This window comes from Podarcis filfolensis, assembly GCF_964270895.1.
Source record: "Podarcis filfolensis genome assembly, chromosome: 1".
Lineage (NCBI taxonomy): Eukaryota > Metazoa > Chordata > Lepidosauria > Squamata > Lacertidae > Podarcis > Podarcis filfolensis.
In genome coordinates, this window is record NC_139604.1 from 58,196,647 (window position 1) to 58,215,664 (window position 19,018).

Genomic DNA, 19,018 nt, shown 5'->3' on the forward strand with positions numbered 1-19,018 from the left:
TGGATGACAATCGTTCCCAAGTGGGTGTGAATTGTTGGAATGATTTTAAAAACATACAATAAACTAGATTAGTTTTTATTAAAGATTTTCTTGTGTCACAAAAATGTACATACAGTGTCTCCACTTTCAGTTAAGAGTCTTTTTCAGTTTGTTTACATTTGGTAGAGGGACATTTTCCCTTGCTGGAGAACTCAGATTGGAGTAAAGTGATTAATTCTAGCCAGGGCTACTCCACAGGCCCCAAATACAATAATCCTATCGTTTTTAATTCTTGATAACTCTCCTTAGGATTCTCCTCTCATTGTCTGAGAACTGAGTATGATACTGGAATGGAGCTAACCTGCATAGGTTCTCCTTCTCAGAACTCTTGGTTATGTACTGCAGTAATAGCAATCTAAAAGTATGCTTTTTATCACAGAGTATTGTTGAATTGAGCAATTATCATCATTGAAACGTAAGGATGCCTAATGTAGTTTAGACTGACATAGTTAATAGATTGATGAGAGATGCATCAGATAATCCTCTCTCTCCACCCATTTGGAAGAACTTGGTTGTTGTTGCTGTGATTGGGATCAAAATGAACTTTTATTCCCGTGACTCTCTTCATTTGGATGAAGCTACAGTCTTTTGAGGGAAATGGCTAAAGCATTCTTAATCAGAGATGTGTAGTGTTGATAGATGGACTGTAGACAGATGCCTAAAAGGTAGTTAGGCAGGAAGTTCCCTGTGCAGAGAGAGAAAAGAAAATCAGAAGGAGAGACAGGAACGAATCTCTTGGGATGAATCTTGGCAGAAGATGGGCTTCCTGAATGTCTCCTGGGAAACTTTATTGCTTCCTATGGGAAATAGACCTGCCTGACACTTACAAAATATAACACTAGGCCAACATATACCTTCTTCTACTTTCTCCCTCTGGCAGGAGGAATCGCTGTTAACATAAATCCATCTGTCCCATATAGCCTCCCTGCCCCCAATTCTGGAAGAGATGTTTTTGCAGCTGTTTGCCAAATAATAGGAAAACAAATGGAAGGAAATTGCCCCCCCCCCCGAGCTAGAGAAGTACCAGAGAAATGCAATAGAGGGGAGAGGTTCTTTGTTTGAAAAGTATGCATGTTGGGGCATGAGAAATATCAGACACTTGGGCACCTGAAGATATTTTATGCTCACTTCCAGCCCCCCACAGGACTGATGCCTGAACACGTAGTGCTGGCACTTAGGAATATGAAACACTTTTCAGTTGGGTAGATGGATATTTTAGCATCATAAAAAATGAATAAATAATAACCGAACATAGTGGGCTGTAAGAAGAAGAAGAAGTGAGCGAGCCTTATGTACTTGCAAAAGCAGACAAATGGGGGTGGGGAGGTCATCCTTCCTGTTTTTACCAAGTAGTGTTTTCTTCCAAGTACCGTCACTCTCGGATGGTTAATTTTCACTTCCCAGCAGAAGTCTTGTTTAGCACACTTACTGCACTTACTTTTTTTGTATAAAGTGATCTTGTTTAGTACATTCACAAAAGTGCCTGGCTCAATTTCACATTGGCAATTGTAAATTTTAAGCTATGCTATCTCTCCGCAAGGTGTCCAAATGGCCAGTCATGCTCTTGATGTCTGCTCCTCTTTTCACAGAGTGAAACATAGCTTCATTGTTCCATCTTTTCTCTTCTGATCAGCTGAAGATAGGGAGGGCGTTTGATGAATGGGAACTGAATTCCTTGCCCTTCTGCCAAAGCTTCTCTCATAGCCTTACTGCTCATTTGAATGGACTTTTAGTGTAACTTTCATAAAGAAGCAGCTAATACATCTTAAAAACCCTGGCGGTATTGTTTAGGGGGAGAGGATAATTTTTAATACTTCAAGTACTCTTTTTATATATAAACCTCCCTTGCTTTAGCAGAGTAGAAGGATCAGTGTAGGCTTTGGGAGAAATACTTGGATCAGGAATTACTATTATGGTAAATTCTAATTAGAGTAGCCTCAGGACCCCACTGTTAGAATAGCAAGTAGATACCTGGAATTAGGCTTGTTAACAACCACTAATGATTTTGCATCCTCTTTTCTTTTTTACATCAATTTTCATTCATTAACTGATGTTAGCCTGAACTCATGAGGGATGAGCTAGCTTCATTGGAAGTTAAAAAGAAGCTGCAAATATCTCTGGGTCAGATAATAACATCCGTGATTTCTAACAAGGAGATTCAGAGACGTGCATAATGGGTCGCTGCACAATCTATTTATTCAATTCTTTATTGTGATGCAAAGACCCAACAGGCACAATCTAGTAGTCCTTAGTTCATAACATGAGGGCAAAGGCTAAAATAAAATAACTTTTATTTTAATAAAATACTTTTTCTGTATTTAAACAAAAGTATGTCTCTAACTGCAAGAGTTGTTACTGATAAGCTTTAAAAATGGGGAAGGCAGCTTAGAGGTGATGACGTAGCTCCTGGATCTTCTGGGTTCCACATATTATCTTGATCCATATTAGTCTGAATTCTGGCCTGCTTTTGGAATTAAAACTGCCTTGATTGTCCTGGTGGTTAAAGCGTGGGAGGAGATTGAGGGAGTGTGACTCTCTTAATTCTCTGGGCACTTCAGCATCTTTTGATACCATCAACCATGGTTTACTTCTGCACCACTTGAATAGATTAGGAGCTGGAGTCACCAATGGCCAGAGATGGAAAAGGACAGAGTTTCTACATCTCCACCCACTGAAATTCCCATTTCTGCACAAGTGTTAATGGTGCAGAACCCCAGTCCTCTTCTCCTTTTGGCCACCTTAATTACCAAATTCTAGTGGCTCCATTCCTGTGTGTCTTAGCCTTTTGGCTAAGATCAAGTGTAGTGTGTGTAGTGTGTCAGGTTGACCTATAAGGTTCTGTCTTGCATCCTGTTCTCTTTAATATTTACATACACTGCTGGGATAAGTTGTTCAGACATTTTGGGGTGAGGCATCATCAGTGCGCCCATCTCTCCTTTTCAGCAAAAACTGGGAAGACAGAAAATGCCTTAAGTAGGTGACTGGGATCAATAATGGACTGGATGAGAGTGGATAAACTGAAGGTGGGAATCCTGCCAAATCACAGGTGCTGATGGTGGTGGGTCCAGCTGATCAGGGAGTTAGAACATCCTTTTTTGAATCTCTGTAAAGGATTTTGAGAACATAAGAAGAGACCTACTGGATCAGGCCAGTGGTCCATCTAGTCCAGCATCTTTTTTCTGACAGTGGCCAAGCAGAGGCCTATGGGAAGACTACAAGTAGGAGCTGAGCACAACAGCATTCAGCTCTTCTGTGGGTTTTAGCAGCTGGTATGCAGAAGCACACTGTTTCCAACCAAGGGATACTACAGTTTGGTATTTCTGGACCAGGAGTGCCCCTAGAACATCAGGCACTGTCAGGTAGCAGCTGCAGCCAGAGTACTATTTTCTAGCTGGTTGGTTCACCAGTTACAGCCACTCCTTTAAATGGTGATTTGGCTATCATGAGGCATACTCTGGTACCTGGATTTTAGACTACTGGGGTAGCCTTTGAAGACTGATTGGAAACTTTAATTAGCCAAAATGCAGCAGTGGGTTTTTAGGAGCATGTAATACTTGTGCTAAGATATCTTTGACCTTTGTTTGGTTTCTGGGCAAAATTCAAAATACTGAATTTAATAGTTTGCCCTAAATTGCCTTTGCCTACCTTGCGTTCTACAACACCTTCTCCTACACAGATCCTGGTACACTGAGGCCATCTCAAGAGGCCTTGCTCTGTGTTCCATCTTTGTCAGAGGTTTCATTACTGACAACTCAGAGCAGGCCTTTTCAGTAGTGGCATCTTCATTGCAAAACCTCTTCCCTAAAGAAGCACACTAAGCTAGCTCTATTTTCACTCTTAAAGGTTTGTATGAACTGTTTCCCTTCCTGGCAGGTCTCTTTGGGTGAAGCCCGATTGGTTGTATGAGCTATCATTGCTGTTTGTCTTGATTCTTCCAGCTTGTGTATTGTTTTTACATTTATATGTGTAATTTATTGGTTAGGTTTAATCTCTTTTTTGATACATTGTTGCTCTGAGGGTTTTCAGTAGCCATGTTCTGTGGGTAACTGAAGTGAAATCACACAATTAAGAATCCGTAATGGAGCTGCAGTCCAGTAGAACTTGGACCCTCTTTCTTAGGTCTGAAAATTATGAACGCCTTGTGTACATCCTTGTTAAAACCTGATACAGATTTCAGAACCAGTTTTATCTCTTTTGTGACTGAAAGAGAGTTACCTGGATGCTTGGGTGTGTATCTGGGGTGTACCTGCCACCCAAGACTTTCCTGGATCAGCAGTACCAGGCTGTAGGCCCCCAGCTGTGTTCAGTCCCTTCAAGGCCAGAAGTGTCTTGTCTGTGCCAAATCGTAGGCAGAGATCAATACATGGAGTGGATAGGCCTTTTCAATCCACTTAGTGTGAGTGAGGGCTCTGTTTTCAGTGTCTTCCTCCTAGAAGCAATTTATTGAGTCCTTCCCGCCCTTCAAGTGTGGTAAATGTGAGTTTGAGCGATGGGAGCTCTCTGGTGAAGAGATTCGTATTACACAGGAGAGCAGTCTCCTGCCAATATACAATTAGGATCTGTCTGTGATGCCTGCAGCCCAGCCAAGTCCAGGTGTCCTAAGGAGCCTTCTGGCTGCGTCCATCTGAGTCTAATCTGCTGGTGTGTTTCATCCTACCCTTTCGGGAAACTCCATAACAGCTAGCATGAGTGTGGTCACAGTGCAATTTCTTTTTTAAAAAAAGCAATTTCTAAAAAAAAGTTTCATGGCTACATGGACACAGAGTTGACCTTGCCTTCGGCAAAGGTTAGGGGGTGAGCAAGGGTCGTGCACTTATATCCATCATCCAAATTGCCTCCTGTTCAGATGTGCAGTGGATGTGTCAAGGGCATTCTACAGAGCACACTGAAATGGATTCTGAATTCTACCTCCAATATTCACCTAGGAAAAATCCACCACAGGGAAAATATGGGTTTGAGCTTTGCAGGACAATCTGTTGGGTTCTTCCATATCTGGAGCTGGAGTCTGTGTCCAGGCAGCCGTTTCCCACACTTTTCCACACTGTGTGACTCAGCAGTAAGACAAAAATAGAACGCAGGGAAAAGGTGTAATGCTGCAAGCTGTTTGGCATAGCAGTCACTCTCCACGGAGCTGTTCATTTGGGCAGAGAGTGCCATGCTGGTCCATGTCTGGGTTCTTTGGACAGATTGGGAGATTCTGCTGAGGATCTGATATCATTCTCATTCTCATGGAGCCTGCAGTTACTGCATATGTACTCTGAATTGAACACACAGACTTCAGGAAAACCTTTGGGGAAAGCATCTTTGCAGTATGATCCTAAGCACGTTTACTCAGAAGCAATTCCCACTGAGCTCATTGGTATTTCCTAATACAGTGCTGATAATTGCAGCCTTGGAGGTCAGATCATTTTCTACATCCCTCTTTGTCTCCTCAGTTTATAGGAGCAAACCTGGTTTCTGAAGTTCAAGCTTGAACTGTCTTGGAATGAGCCAAGGGATGATGTTTGTTTGGACGGTAGTTGTTTTCCCTGTCTTTCCTCAGTTCCTATAATTTAATGACGTTCACTTTGCATGCTTGGAAATTCCCTTCTGTGGCTCTTCTTGAAACCTAAAGCTTTTTATGGGATTGAGGACAGTGCTGGTGTCTGTGGCACGAGGAGAAAAATAATAACCTAACCAAGTTGCCAAGTACGCTGCCTGTTATGTTTCAGGGCCCATGGATACAATATCTGTGCTCTTGTATTCATTTAAAACTTCAAATCATATGCAATGGAAAATACCTTTAGTGGTCATCTACACACATATACCCTGCTCAGTGTTGCAATCTTGCAAATACAACACCCCGGTCTCCACTGAAATATCTCCCATGAAGTTGAGGCCACCATGTCTATGAACAGCTCTTAAAGGTAAAGGTAAAGGGACCCCTGACAATTAGGTCCAGTCGTGGACGACTCTGGGGTTGCGACGCTTATCTCGCTTTACTGCCCAAGGGAGCCATCGTACAGCTTCCAGGTCATGTGGCCAGCATGACTAAACCGCTTCTGGCGAACCAGAGCAGCGCACGGAAATGCCATTTACCTTCCCACCGGAGCGGTACCTATTTATCTACTTGCACTTTGATGAGCTTTCGAACTGCTAGGTTGGCAGGAGCTGAGACTGAGCAATGGGAGCTCACCCCGTTGCGGGTATTCGAACCGCCGACCTTCTGATCGGCAAGCCCTAGGCTCTGTGGTTTCTCCAGATCTTCCTCTGAAATGAGCTTCGTTGTGGTTTCCACCCACTAGTTGTACTGCCCTCTGGAGCTACAGAAAAAGCCCATCTTCTACATGACAGCTCTTCAGATACTTGTAGGCAGCTGTCACATCTCCCTGAAATCTTGTCTTCTTCAGGATAAACATCCCCAAATGGGATTCCAGGCTAATGACACTCCCAGTTGTAATCTGTTGCATCATAACTCAATGCAAATAATTTTCCTTCTTCTATAAAAATGTGGGAGCGATAGGCATCGCAATAGCATCCTGAAATAATTGGGAGTTTTGCGTTTAAGAAACTCTATGGCCATGTGCCCTTAGAACACTGTGACTGAATCCCATTCCAGAAAAGCACATTGCTCCAGTGCTTCATTAGTGTAAACAATTAAGAAACACCCTCTCCTAATAGGTGGTAATGCCCCTTCCTGCCTCAGCTGCCTTTGGTAGGAATAATTCAGACTTGGAACCAGCCTCTTTCAAAACTAAATTCCCATTTTGCTGGGCCGAAATTAACAAGTGTCACTAAGCTTTGAGTCCCATGCTTGATTAGCTGAGATGCCCCCCCCCAAAAAAAAATCACCCACCAAAGTGTCATTTTGAGATATACAGGCTTTTTTGTGTTTATCTCAGATCACCCATCCAGAAAAAGGCTGCCCATCAATTTGATAATGAGATGATATTATGCTGCCTTTTATCCTAGCATTTAAGTCTTAAATGCTGAGCTCTAGTACAGAAGTTGACATTGTTTTGATTTATTTTCTGAATTGACCATTTGCTGCCTTTCTCATTCTCGATCTCTTTTACTTACTATTTGGTCAAATGTTCTATAGTCTGGTGCAACTGAAGAAGAGTCAATATTGATTTGAGGAAGAAAAGACCACACATAGACATTGTAGAGGGTATCTGCACCCAGTCTTGAACTGTCCCTTTGAAAAAGATCTGTATCTTGGTAGAAGAAATATATGTTTGGCGTTCCTGTGATTTATATGTCTATGCCTGTGCATAAGCCCTTGCCAAAAACACAACCCCCCCCCCAACCACTTTCAGAGTATCTGTAAGATACTGTATTAAAGAAGTACTCAACCTCCCTGGGGTGAGTAGGTGACATATGCATCCCACATCAAGCTTTATTTGAGTACAATGCCCTCCCCCCGGAAGACAATTGTCTAGTATAATTGACATCAGTTTATCATTGTGTAAACAAAGACAACAAAACTCTAAACGTTCCCTCACTCTTCTGAAGTTTTGATCTCACGACTCCACCTAATATTAACAGCCCTTTTTTAATTGCATCTCAAGCTATGCCATGAAGGCCTAAGAAAGACATGTTACCCCTAAGAGACAGGTCATGTACAAGAGACTATATTGTGGAGCATCAGCCAGTGGAAAGGTAAAGGGCTGCTAGAGGATGTGAGGCTCTGCCAGTGTTGCACGGTGTTTGCTCTCTCTGTCACTGAGCACATGGCCATGTGTTGGAAAGGAGTTTGTAACCGTCTGTGCTCTGGCTGGAGTTTATCCTTGCTCTTATGTAACAGTTGCTTTAGATATAATTAAACATGACACTTATGAGCCAAGCAAGCTGCTTAGCATAATGTAATGAAGGAGCCTTTTGCAAAAACAGTGCCTTTCCCCCAGAGCCAGGGCAAGTTTGCCTAACTGCAGGCTATCTGCTTCTGAGATCTGTTTTTTTTTTAAAGTAATATTTATTAAAGTTTTAAAGGTTACAAAAAGAAAAAAGAGAAAACACCAAATTAAGCAAAAACAAGACAACACATCACAATAAGGAAAAAGAGAAGAAAAAGAAAGAAAAAGAAAGAAAAAACAGAAAAATAGAAACAATTAAAAAACACATCGAACCTTCCCATAACTTATCTTTCATTTGCTTGTTTCCTTGACCTCCTCACACCTCCCTTTTTTGTATTCTAGTTCAGTTAGCTATTTCAGCAAATCCTTTCCATCTTTCCCAGTTTTTGTCCTATAATTTATCTTAATATAATGTAACTTTACTTTCCCTCTTTTCACCAATTAACAGTCTATTTTTAGTTAATCCTTTATAACATTTCTGCTAAAGCCGCATAACTTCATTCCAACATCCTTCTAACATTCCTTAATTTTGCAATGTTTCTGTAAATAAACTTTAAATTTCTTCCAATCTTCTTCCACCGACTCTTCTCCCTGGTCTCGGATTCTGCCAGTCATTTCCGCCACTTCCATGTAGTCCATCACCTCTGCTTCTGAGATCTGGTGCCAGGGCAACCCCTTCCTGTGGACTTGCACCCAACCTCCAAACGAGACATTCCCCTCTTCTCCATGCACCTTGAATCCCAGACACCTTGTAGTGCTGGGTCTCCGATTCAAAATGGGTCCTTGCAAAAAGGGGCACAGAGGTGGGCAGCAGCATCTTTTATTCAAATGGGCACTAGGGAATCCTGACTAAACTTGCCAGGATGAGGGTGAGAGTGAGGAGTACTACACCAGAGGGGTAGTATAGATAGTGCACGAGGGACTCAGTGGGGTGGGGTGGGGGGTCGCTGCAGAATGAAGCTTCTGTTCCTTTGTGCTCTTCAGCCTCTTGTTATGCTAGAATTGTAGTGAAAGGTAGGAGTGATTGCCCACTGTCCGCATTATGATTGGGCAAACAAATGATATCAGCTAGCAAGTGTTTTGGTAGTTTTAATTGGTCAGTAAACCCCTATAAGCGCTGTTCCTCTTTCATGCCCCATTACTCTGGCGCCAGTCTTTTTGTAAAGAAAGCCTGGCACGTTGAATGAGATCTCCTAATTTGTACAGGTGTTTTTACTGATCTGTTCTGGCATTTCACAAATACCCATGGGGAGCGGGGAGCTGGGAGCTGGCTTCCGCCCGGAAGGGGCTGCTTGTGTAGCACATAGGAGCTTAGGCACATATGTTGTTGCACCGGCATAGTCTGGTATGGAAGATTGGGATACCACTACTCAGTGCACTAAGCAGCAGATGTTTACATGAAGTTGATGATGGTATCATGATTTCTCATTAATAATTGCAGTGTCTGTAATCCCTCCAGATGGGCTCGTTTAGCTGCTAGGATTCAGGGCTTCATATCCCTGTACCTAGGAATGCAAGGAAGCTTATGAGAGAATGAAGCCAGGAATGTTAATTGGGCCGATATACTAATGGAAATGTTTCAACAAGGGTGTGATGTCTGCTATCTGAGTGAATAGTACTTTATTTCTTATGATAGGAAAACTTTCTCCCTATTTTCTGCTGCTAGTGGCCTTCCAAAGCAGTAATTGGGGCTTTCCCAGTCTTAGTACTGTGCTCACACAATATTCCAGCTGCCCCCTCCCCCCAGTTGGGGACTGGGAAGCTTTGCTGCAGGGCATCTGGGCTCACCATGAATCTCTCTCAATCTTTCCCTACCCCATTTGTAATCAGGAGAGATGTGCCTTCCTGAGCTGGAAATGCACAACCTTCAGATAATTTTTTTTAAACCCCTCAAAATAAAATTTAAGCAGATTAATGCAGTAGTGGTACATTGCTGAGTAAGAAAAATAAGCATGTTTATAACCTGCTTTCTAAAAAACAGTATATTGTGGGGAACATTGGACCTTTCAGAAATTTGGGGAGAAACAAGCAACCGTATGAGAGACAGTGTATGTTAAAGGTCACAATATTGCATAAGCTTTGAGGGTGAGGGTTGCCACATGTCACTAATGAAATTTATAGGCAGTAGGCAAAATAAGGAGCCATGACATTTGTTCAAGAGCATTGTATGCAGACCTTGGAATAGCCTTCTCTACCTGAGGAGAAATAATAATTAATAAAAATAGTTTCCCAGTGAGAAACTGGTATAGTTGGAGTACTGAAGAAAATGTGAAATCCCCATAACAAAGGTTCTGCTTTGAGGAAGAAGATACCAAAACTCAAAACAACAAATGAGAGATGGTGGTACTTGACTGCAATATAAATTAACCACCCGGAGAGGTTTTGAGATAGCCGAAGGTGATTAGTGACCCAAGTACTGGAGGCATTTTCAAGAATTGTCAGGTTTAAAACAAAAGAATCCCAACAACTCCAAAACCTGTTTAGTACTGCATCAGCTTAGGCTGCCATTTCAGAAACAGAGGGCATAAATCTGGGCTGCTAGATCATGACCTGGTTACTTTCAGAATCCTCTCTTGAGACATGAGACACACGAGCTCTTCTAACTTCTGAACCTGAAGTATAGAGCTGCTGCCTTTTGATGGCTGTGGGGTATGGGTTGGTAGGGGCCATGGCTTCTCTGCTGTCCTCTCATGCCCTACGGTGCATCTGCTTTTTCTTTTGCAGATGGTGAGCGACTGGGCGAGGTGACAGACCCTGGCAGGCATGCGGCGGGGGCCCATGCATCCTCTCCTCAGAGGAAGGCTGAGGACTCCAGCGAGAGCCGGGAGGACGAGCAGATGGTAATCTCACTTGCGCCTGGCTTCTTGCTTTCTGTGTTTTGTGTGCTAATTAGAAAATAAGTTTCCTAACAGTTTTTGTTAGGGAGATGGAGATATCTCTGCCGCATCACTGTGATTTACTCTGCATACTAGGAGAAGGGCAGTGGAGGAAAGGCAGTGGTTCCTAATCCCAGGTACTTAGACCATATGATGTCACACATCCAACAGGTGAGGGTGGTTTGCACAGAGGCCTGTTGCACCTAATTAGGCCTTTGAGCTGGAGGTCCACCACCACTGCAGTAGAGGAAGGGGCAAGGTGTTGTATCTGATGTCATGCTGAGTTTCTCTGAAGTTCTGTGTCACTGTGTGGATGAGACCCCACCTGTCCTCTCCTCTCCTCTTCTGAGCTTGGCGGTGGTGGGGGCTTCTCTTTCATGGTGTTGGGAGCAACTTCATAGGTGAGTTCTCACTTTCCCCCCAAGCTTTAAGTTGTAAGGACCTCACAGGCATGCCTAGGGCAAGGTCAGTGAGAGACACTTTGTTTTTCTCAGGAGCCTGAAGGGGCTCTCCCTGACCTCATATTGTCCTTGAAGATGGTAGGAAGTCTTTTAGGTATTTATCTACTTCCTAAGCCTCTCCAAAGCCCATGCAACAGGCCGGAACAGCCCGTCCACCCTGCCACACCTCTAGGCTCTGGAAAAGGGCATAGGTTGTTACGAGGTTAAAACATGCACTTACCATTGGTGAGCTGCCACACACATTTGCAGGCCCTTGTCAATTTCTTACCTGGGCATTATAGACTAGATGCAGATATACCTTTGGATGTGAGGTACTGATCTGTTCTTTGAAGGCCTGTGACAGGCTGTTCGCTCTGTTATTTAGACCAGGCTTCCTCAAACTCAGCCCTCCAGATGTTTTTGGCCTACAACTCCCATGATCCCTAGCTAGCAGGACCAGTGGTCAGGGATGGTGGGAATTGTAGTCTCAAAACATCTGGAGGGCTAAGTTTGAGGAAGCCTGATTTAGACTTACTCTAATCTAAAGGCAGGAGGTGGCTTAGGTATATTTTTCAATCTGTTGCTTATAATTCAATACACTCAGACAAAATTAAAAAAATTCTCCAGAAAACCACATTTACGTTAATCGTTCTTTCCAGCGTGCTATATCACTTCCCAGTTTCACCGTTTCCCATATTGTTCTCTTGCCTTTCTCCCATGGAATTTCCTCCATTGCTGCAACTCATATTTTCTGCAGGCATGGGGATCTTGGAAAGGGGCAGGGACAAACACCTATTGAAGACGGATCAATGGGGCAGGGGTCTGCTGTCACTGACAGTTAACATAAGGTAGGGACAAGATAAATAGTGACACTAGCTATAAAAAAAAAGCAGTCCCTGCTGCGTAGGGACTCGGTGATGCTCAGCATTGTGGCCACAGAATGTGTCCTTTGGTAAATATCACTGTGAATGTAAAGGGCCTAGATTGCCACACATAGAGCATTGTTATGCGTCTCTTTTTGCTTGAGCGTGATTGCCCTTTGAGCAGTGATTCATTGGAGTTGGCATTTCTTTGTAGGATAAAAGGGGGGTATTGGCAGGGCCTCTGCCTGCTGAAGGTGCAGAGCTGCTCTGTTAGCTCCCCTATAATGCTGGTTAGTATGCATTCATTGTCCCTTTAGGGCAATATATTGCTTTATGATTCAGACATTGGCTGTTCCCAGCATTGGGCCAGTTTCCCCAGGCAGGTTGTGTATGACAAGAGGTTTGTGTATGTGGAAGGGAAACGGACTGTGTCACCACCTGCCCTTGGCGCTTCCCTCATTATGGTAGCAGTGAATATGGGAGGCATTTGCACCTTCAGAACAGAGAAGGAAATATCGACAACACTGGACTCAAAATAATGCAGAACAATTAGCGTAAGCTGAGGAGAGTGTGGTATGTCACACACCCATGTACATGACACAACTGAGTCCTGTGCAGAGGCAATAAATCATAACATTTAACAATATGTTGATTATATGTCCTTAGAGACTGGGGAAGAGCGAGACTTAAAGAGAATATACCTGTTCATGCAGAAGCAAACACATTTTACTGTTGCAGCCTGTATTTTCTGGAGATCTGCACGAGATACTTCAGGCAAAGGCAGAATCTTCTCTCTTGTGCTAGAAGCACAACCATTTTTGTTGACCCTATTTGTGGCCCCCACACTTTGGTAGAAGTCTTGAAGAACAAGGCTTTAAAATATGAATCTGCTTGAAGAACAAGGCTTGAAGAACAAGGCTTTAAAATATGAATTTCCAGCATATGTATACCTTATATATTGGCTTTTCATAACACCTGGAATTTTATTTTCATTCTGGGTGTTGTTGTTTTTTAAAAAGAACTGGAATAGTGGTGAAATCAATGCCTTCCAGGTTTTCCTCCCCATTGTTCCTCTGTTTTATTTTTTCTATTTCTATATGCATTTTTCTTCGCTACACTTATCACTTTTGCTGTCTTTTCTATGTGTTCATGTTAATAAAAATAAATAAGAAAGAAAGAAATCAATGAGGGGATGGATGATAGGAGGAGAGCACAGTAAGTGTGTTTCCAGAATTCATAACCATAAAGGGTAAATTCATTTACTTATACAAATTTTCCTCTCTAACAATAGTCCCAACCCTTTAACCCCCCCCCCAAACCCTGCCATTCATCTCATTAAAAGCCTGATGGAACAAAAACTCCTTATTCTTGTATCACATTTTTACAGTGGTGGCTTCCCATATCATGCTTGTAGACCAAATGCAGTCATGCAAAGCATGAGAACTGAACTACACATCCATAAATTTCACACTGCACAGCCCTCCTTGGACTGTATTAATTCAAGCTGCAGATGGAACGGTTGCATGTCCAAGTGCTTTCCATGTAAAAACAGCAACAAGAACAACAAACTGACAACCAAAATGAAATAAACAAAACACTTCCTCCATGAAGAAAACCTGTATGTTGGAGAAGGATGGTTTGGCATAGCCTCACTTCTTCATCAAAAGCTCGTTTTCTATGTGCCAGAGAGCTTTTATGTGGATAGCATTCCAACATGTAGCACCCTCCCTCTCCACATTCTGAATTTGTGCAAATTTAAGGAAGTCATATTTTAGGATATTTCTGAACATGTTGGCTGAGAGTGGTTCTCTTAATACTTCACGCTTGTTTAGATGTATACAAAAACCATTTTTATTTTCCAATTAGATTGCATTTTGCTACACAAGGGAGAGTAATTGTTAGAGAGAATAGCAGCCATATGGATCGTTTGAGGCCCATTTTAAAGCCATTGTGCTGAACAAAATTCAAGGAGATAATTCAAAGTTAATTTGTTTTTGTCCCTTTTTCCTGGGTGTAAGTAACACATTGTGCGACAGGACATCCTTCTGTTGTAATTTGGCTTGTCTGCCCTTCCTTACAGCCCTTGTTCATTACAAAACACAAGATGTTTGTGCTCCTGGTGCCAATACCCACCCTTTCCTGCCCTGCCTAAATTTGAGAATTGGCCCCTTTTCTTGAGAGCAAGGGCTTTGCCAACTTCTCCCTGACACATGAGCAGCAGCTAAAGGGCCAATCACCCAAGGCGAAAGTTGAAAGGACTTGTGTTGTTGAAAACTACCAGCAAGGGTCCAGTAGTATTTTCCTCATTTCCTGTCAGGGCAGGTGATGTGCGCTGGTCAGCAATAACTCACAAGGCATCAGTGAACTCTTTACTCAAAGAAACAAAACAGTGAGCACAGCAACTCTTCCCAGTAGATCTTGCCCCCATGAGGCAGTTGCAAGGAATGAAGGTCCCTGCCTTCCCACAGCTCTCTGTCTCCTCCCCGCATGGTCATTCACAAGCATTCAGAGGCTCCATGTTGTCTGTCTTTGCTCCACCCTCTTCATACCTCTCTTGGTTCTGGGAGAACAGTGGGGAGTGGAGTTGGTCACAGCAGGAGGGGGAGACTCCTTGGCTTCTTCAGCAGCATGTCTCATCTCGGTCTCCCTCCTCTCCAGCCTCTGCTTCTGTGTCTGTTTCTGGACTGCTCTCTTCCATAGATCTTCCTGCTCACTAAACCCTGTTGCCTCTTCAGCTTCTGACACCTCCTTCTCCCAGTCTGCTCCCTCTTCTCCTTCTGACCACTCATCATCGTCCCACTACCAATTTCCTGGCTCTGAGCCTTCTTACCTTGGGGTTCGCTAGCTGGTGCCTCCCACCACTCCTCTGCATCCAGCTAGTCCATGACATTTCCTTGGCCAAAGATTGATCTAGACCTGCAAGCCAAGGGGAAGCTTGCTGGACTCCAGTTCCCTAAGCATGGCTGCTTCACCCAAATGTCATAAAAGCAAAATGAAGGACAGACATTTGTTTTTCTGCTAAAAGGTTAGGAACTGGCCTGTTGAAAGTATAGCAAGTAGCTAATAAGTGGAAGAGAAATAATCCACGAATTGTTCTTTTCATTGTTTAGTAACAATTCTTTATGCTTTCAGTCTCTCACATTCCTCTGTGCTCAGGAGTTAAGAGTCTCTTATCCAGCACTGTGAACTGGAACATATTCAAAACTACTATCACATTAAAAAAAATTTTTTTTTTTTACTGGCACCAGTGCTTTTGTAGCGTACAAAGCAAATGAGAAATAAGGTTGCTAAATGCTGATCTGGAGATACTAGTAGTGTTTTGGTTTTCTGGATCCCACCTTTTGGTGTTGGCTACGGTTGTTGTAGCCCAGGGGTAGGCAACCTAAGGCCTGTGGGCCGGATGCGGCCCAATCGCCTTCTCAATCCGGCCCATGGAGGTTAGATTGGTTTCAACTAGGGCCCAGGGCCTTTCAGCACTGGCCCTGACTTGGTGGAACACTCTGTCACAAGAGACCAGGGCCCTGCGGGATTTGACATCTTTCCACAAGGCCTGCAAAATGGAGCTGTTCCGCCTGGCCTTTGGCTTGGACTCACTCTGACCCCTTATATGGGATTTGGTATATAAATTTTCCCTTGGCTTTTTTGCTGGCCCACGTAGGAACAGCATGGACAGCTGGCTCGGGTGAATATCTGGTGTTTCCTCCCTTTATGGTCTTGATTTATGGGCTACTACTAAAATGAGGCTGCATTTTAAGCTGTATTTTAAGCCGTATTTTAATTGACTTTTTTCTTTTTTCTATTATGTTTTATTGTAATTTATATTCAGTGTTAACAGCCCTGAGCCCATCCCTGGCCAGGGAGGGCGGGATATAAATAAAAATTTATTATTATTATTATTATTTTTAAAATACATCAAAATAAACAGGTGCAGGCGTCAGTCACAGTGGGCCCTCTGGGGAGCTTAGTCTTGGCACTTGCCTGAGAGCATAGGAGCCAACTCCTAGGGGCTGAGGTCCCTTTGCACCCCCAGTAAAATATTTGAGGGAGGCCCTAATGTTGATGGACATTGCCATTCAAATGGTGCGCGTGCACTGTGTCTTATGATCAGTTATGCAGAGCAGGGCTTACCTGGGCACCCCCAATATTTTATTCAAGATGGCACCTCTACCTGACTGAGGGTGCTGAGTGTTGAGGCTAGCCCTGGCTTTTAACATAATACAGTTAGAACAACAGGCAAAATAACCACACAACAAAATAACAAAGACAAAACAGCTGATAAACCTAATCCAGATTAAAAAGTCAGGACAAATCAACAGATCGAATGCTTACCAGGAAAAGAAAAGCATTTGTATTGTAGTGGAAGGCCATTAAAGAGGAGGCCAGATGGGTCTGTCTATGAAGGGAGTTCAACAAAGACAACCCTCTCTCCCTTCTCTGGTGGTTGGTCACTGCTATTTCAGGTTACTTAAGGCCCCCTCAGTTAGGATTTTTTTGCCCCAGTGTGCATCTCACCAAGCCTCATTCACAATTTTGTTTCCAATTTGCCAAATTTGGAGAGGCCCTTGTGAAACCCTTCGCTGCCTGCTTGGGTTTTTGCCACCCCAAATACTTTGGTGATGTTCACAGACTTAGCTGCTTTATTGCTGACTCCAGATCATGTAGGTTAGATAGCACTGGTCTGCAATACAGATCTCAGTATTTCACTCCATTGCAGAAATTATTTATACCACCACTTATATAGCTGCACTCGTACTGTAGGTGAGGGATTGCTCCGAAATTACTGTGCCTATCTTTCACCCACAGGTAGAGTGAACTGCACGCAGTCATTTGCACAGCCCTGATGCCTGGCTACAGAGGGCTAGTTTTTTGTTCAGAAGTTTGAGGTAATGAATATATCTGAATCCCAATGAGAGTAAGAAAAGCTGTTCCAAGGCAGCCACATGGAGAAATGAGGCTGGGGAGAACCAAGGCAGTGGCTGATAATAAATGCTGTAAACAAAAGGGAGCCCATTAGGATGCACAGTGTTAAAGAAATAATTAGCCAACTTTGTCGAAGTGAGCTAATTAAAGCCCCAGAGGAAAGGAACACAATGCCCTCTGAAGGCATTATTAGGGAGGCAACATAATAGCGCTGTGATTGTTTTAAAAAGGAAGAATTTCTTCCGCTGCTTTGGCATCTTAGCTGTTAACTATGTACGAAGTTTGTCTCAAGAAGCTGCTGAGTTTGAAGATGTGGGGAGGAGGGTGGACTTGCCACTGGGAGCAGCATTTGTGCTTCTTGAAAGGAGGGGTGTCTTGTTTCCCTCTTCAGACACGGCATATTTTAACAGCTCCTCCCACTAGCATTGGGGGGAAGGGGGAGATGGCTGCACACATGCATAGCTTTCTGTGGTACCAATCCCACAAGGCGAATCCTGACCCCTCACCAAGGGACCAGACGCAGCAACCTCAGGCTAGCAGTTCAAAAACCCTATTTCTCACAATCTAATTGGTGCGCAGTTTGCAGCTGGGTCTCAAAATGTGGAGGATAGCACAGATTTGATAGAAGAAGCTGAATAAATTGACTTCTCTCTCTCTCTCTCTCTCTCTCTCTCTCTCTCTCTCTCTCTCTCTCTCACACACACACACACACACACACCCCTTTTTTTCTTAGTGTGCCTGAAGCGGTGGCAGATTAAAGGGCCTCTGTGTTCTTCAGCAGAAAAGACCAAAAGGTTCTTCTCTTACAGCTGCCAAGAGAAATTTGGGGGTTGGGGTGGGAGAAAGAGAGCACTCTATTGAAGGAGCTATGGCCAGTCCAGGCACTGTCTCCGTACCACAGCTATTATAAATTTGTTTCTCACAAAGGCCCCTGCAAAGTAATGCTTCACAGAATTTTGTAATGGTAGGGTAAAAGTTTCCATCTCTCTCTCTCTTTGACGTTGTATTTGTTTTGGACCCATGGAATAAATTTCAAGGTTTGCTTCTTGAAGCAGAGTGAACTTTCCCCACTTCCCGAATATATAGAGGAAGCTATTCAGAGCTAGGCTACTCTGATCCAAGTAAATTCTCAGGTTTTGTGGGAATCCAGTTTTGTTTGTTTAAGAGGGAGGGGCAAAGGCAAGGGGAGCAGCTGCCATTTGCTCTTGAATGCTGAGGTTTTCTGTCTTGGAACATAGTGCAGCCTTCCCTGACCTGGCGCCCTCCAGAGGTGTTGAACTACAATTCCCAGCAGTCTTACCTAGCACAACACTGCTGGCTGGACTGGTGAAGCCATAGTCCCAACCATTTGGAGGACATCAGGTTGGCATTAACAGGTTTGCTTGGCCCAGCTCAGCCTTCTCTTGTAGAGCTTGTCCATTCTGGCCTTGACTTTCCAGATATTGAGTGATAAATACATAGTTGTTACTCATTTGTTGCCAGAGATCCAAAGTTCCCCCTGCTTCCTTCTCAGCTTGTCCATCTGTTATGTGGACGCTGCAGTATATTGTCTTTGGAACAGTGCAAGGCTCTTTCTCTCCCCTCTGTCTCTCGCCTCTGTCTCCAGCTAGTATTTCCATACCTTATGGGTTCAGCTAGCTCATAAGCATGTGACATCTGTACAGTGATTATGCAAATACTATGGGCACCTATTTGCAGATCTGATGAGTCACACGCACACCACCACGACTTTGATGGTGTGTGTGTGTGTGTGTGTGTGTGTGTATTTATTCTCACAAGGATTCCCAGTCAGAAGAGAAACCCAAGCAAACATCAGCAGAACCACATCCCTGCAATGCATTTCCATTTTTAAAAGACAATAGCAGCTTATCCTGTTAAACACACACACACACACACACACACACAGAGAGAGAGAGAGAGAGAGAGAGAGAGAGAGAGAGAGAGAGACTCCTGGTGGTCTTCTTTGCACCAAGGCTACTCTCCCCCTGCTTTGTTTCATAGAAACAGGATACCGAGTTACACCAGTGCTGAATCCATGATGGCAC

The 19,018-nt window shown here is 43.5% G+C and overlaps 1 protein-coding gene across 5 annotated transcripts in view; it reads left to right on the forward strand.

Annotated features, from left to right (window-relative positions):
• Positions 1 to 19,018, forward strand: part of B4GALNT4 (beta-1,4-N-acetyl-galactosaminyltransferase 4) — a 160,458-nt gene that overhangs the window by 80,721 nt on the left and 60,719 nt on the right. For all 5 annotated transcript variants that reach the window (XM_083607014.1, XM_083607017.1, XM_083607018.1 and 2 more), the window contains exon 2: positions 10,599 to 10,714. In XM_083607014.1, coding sequence (XP_083463140.1) covers positions 10,599 to 10,714 — 116 coding nt within the window. The remainder of the gene's footprint in view (positions 1 to 10,598; positions 10,715 to 19,018) is intronic.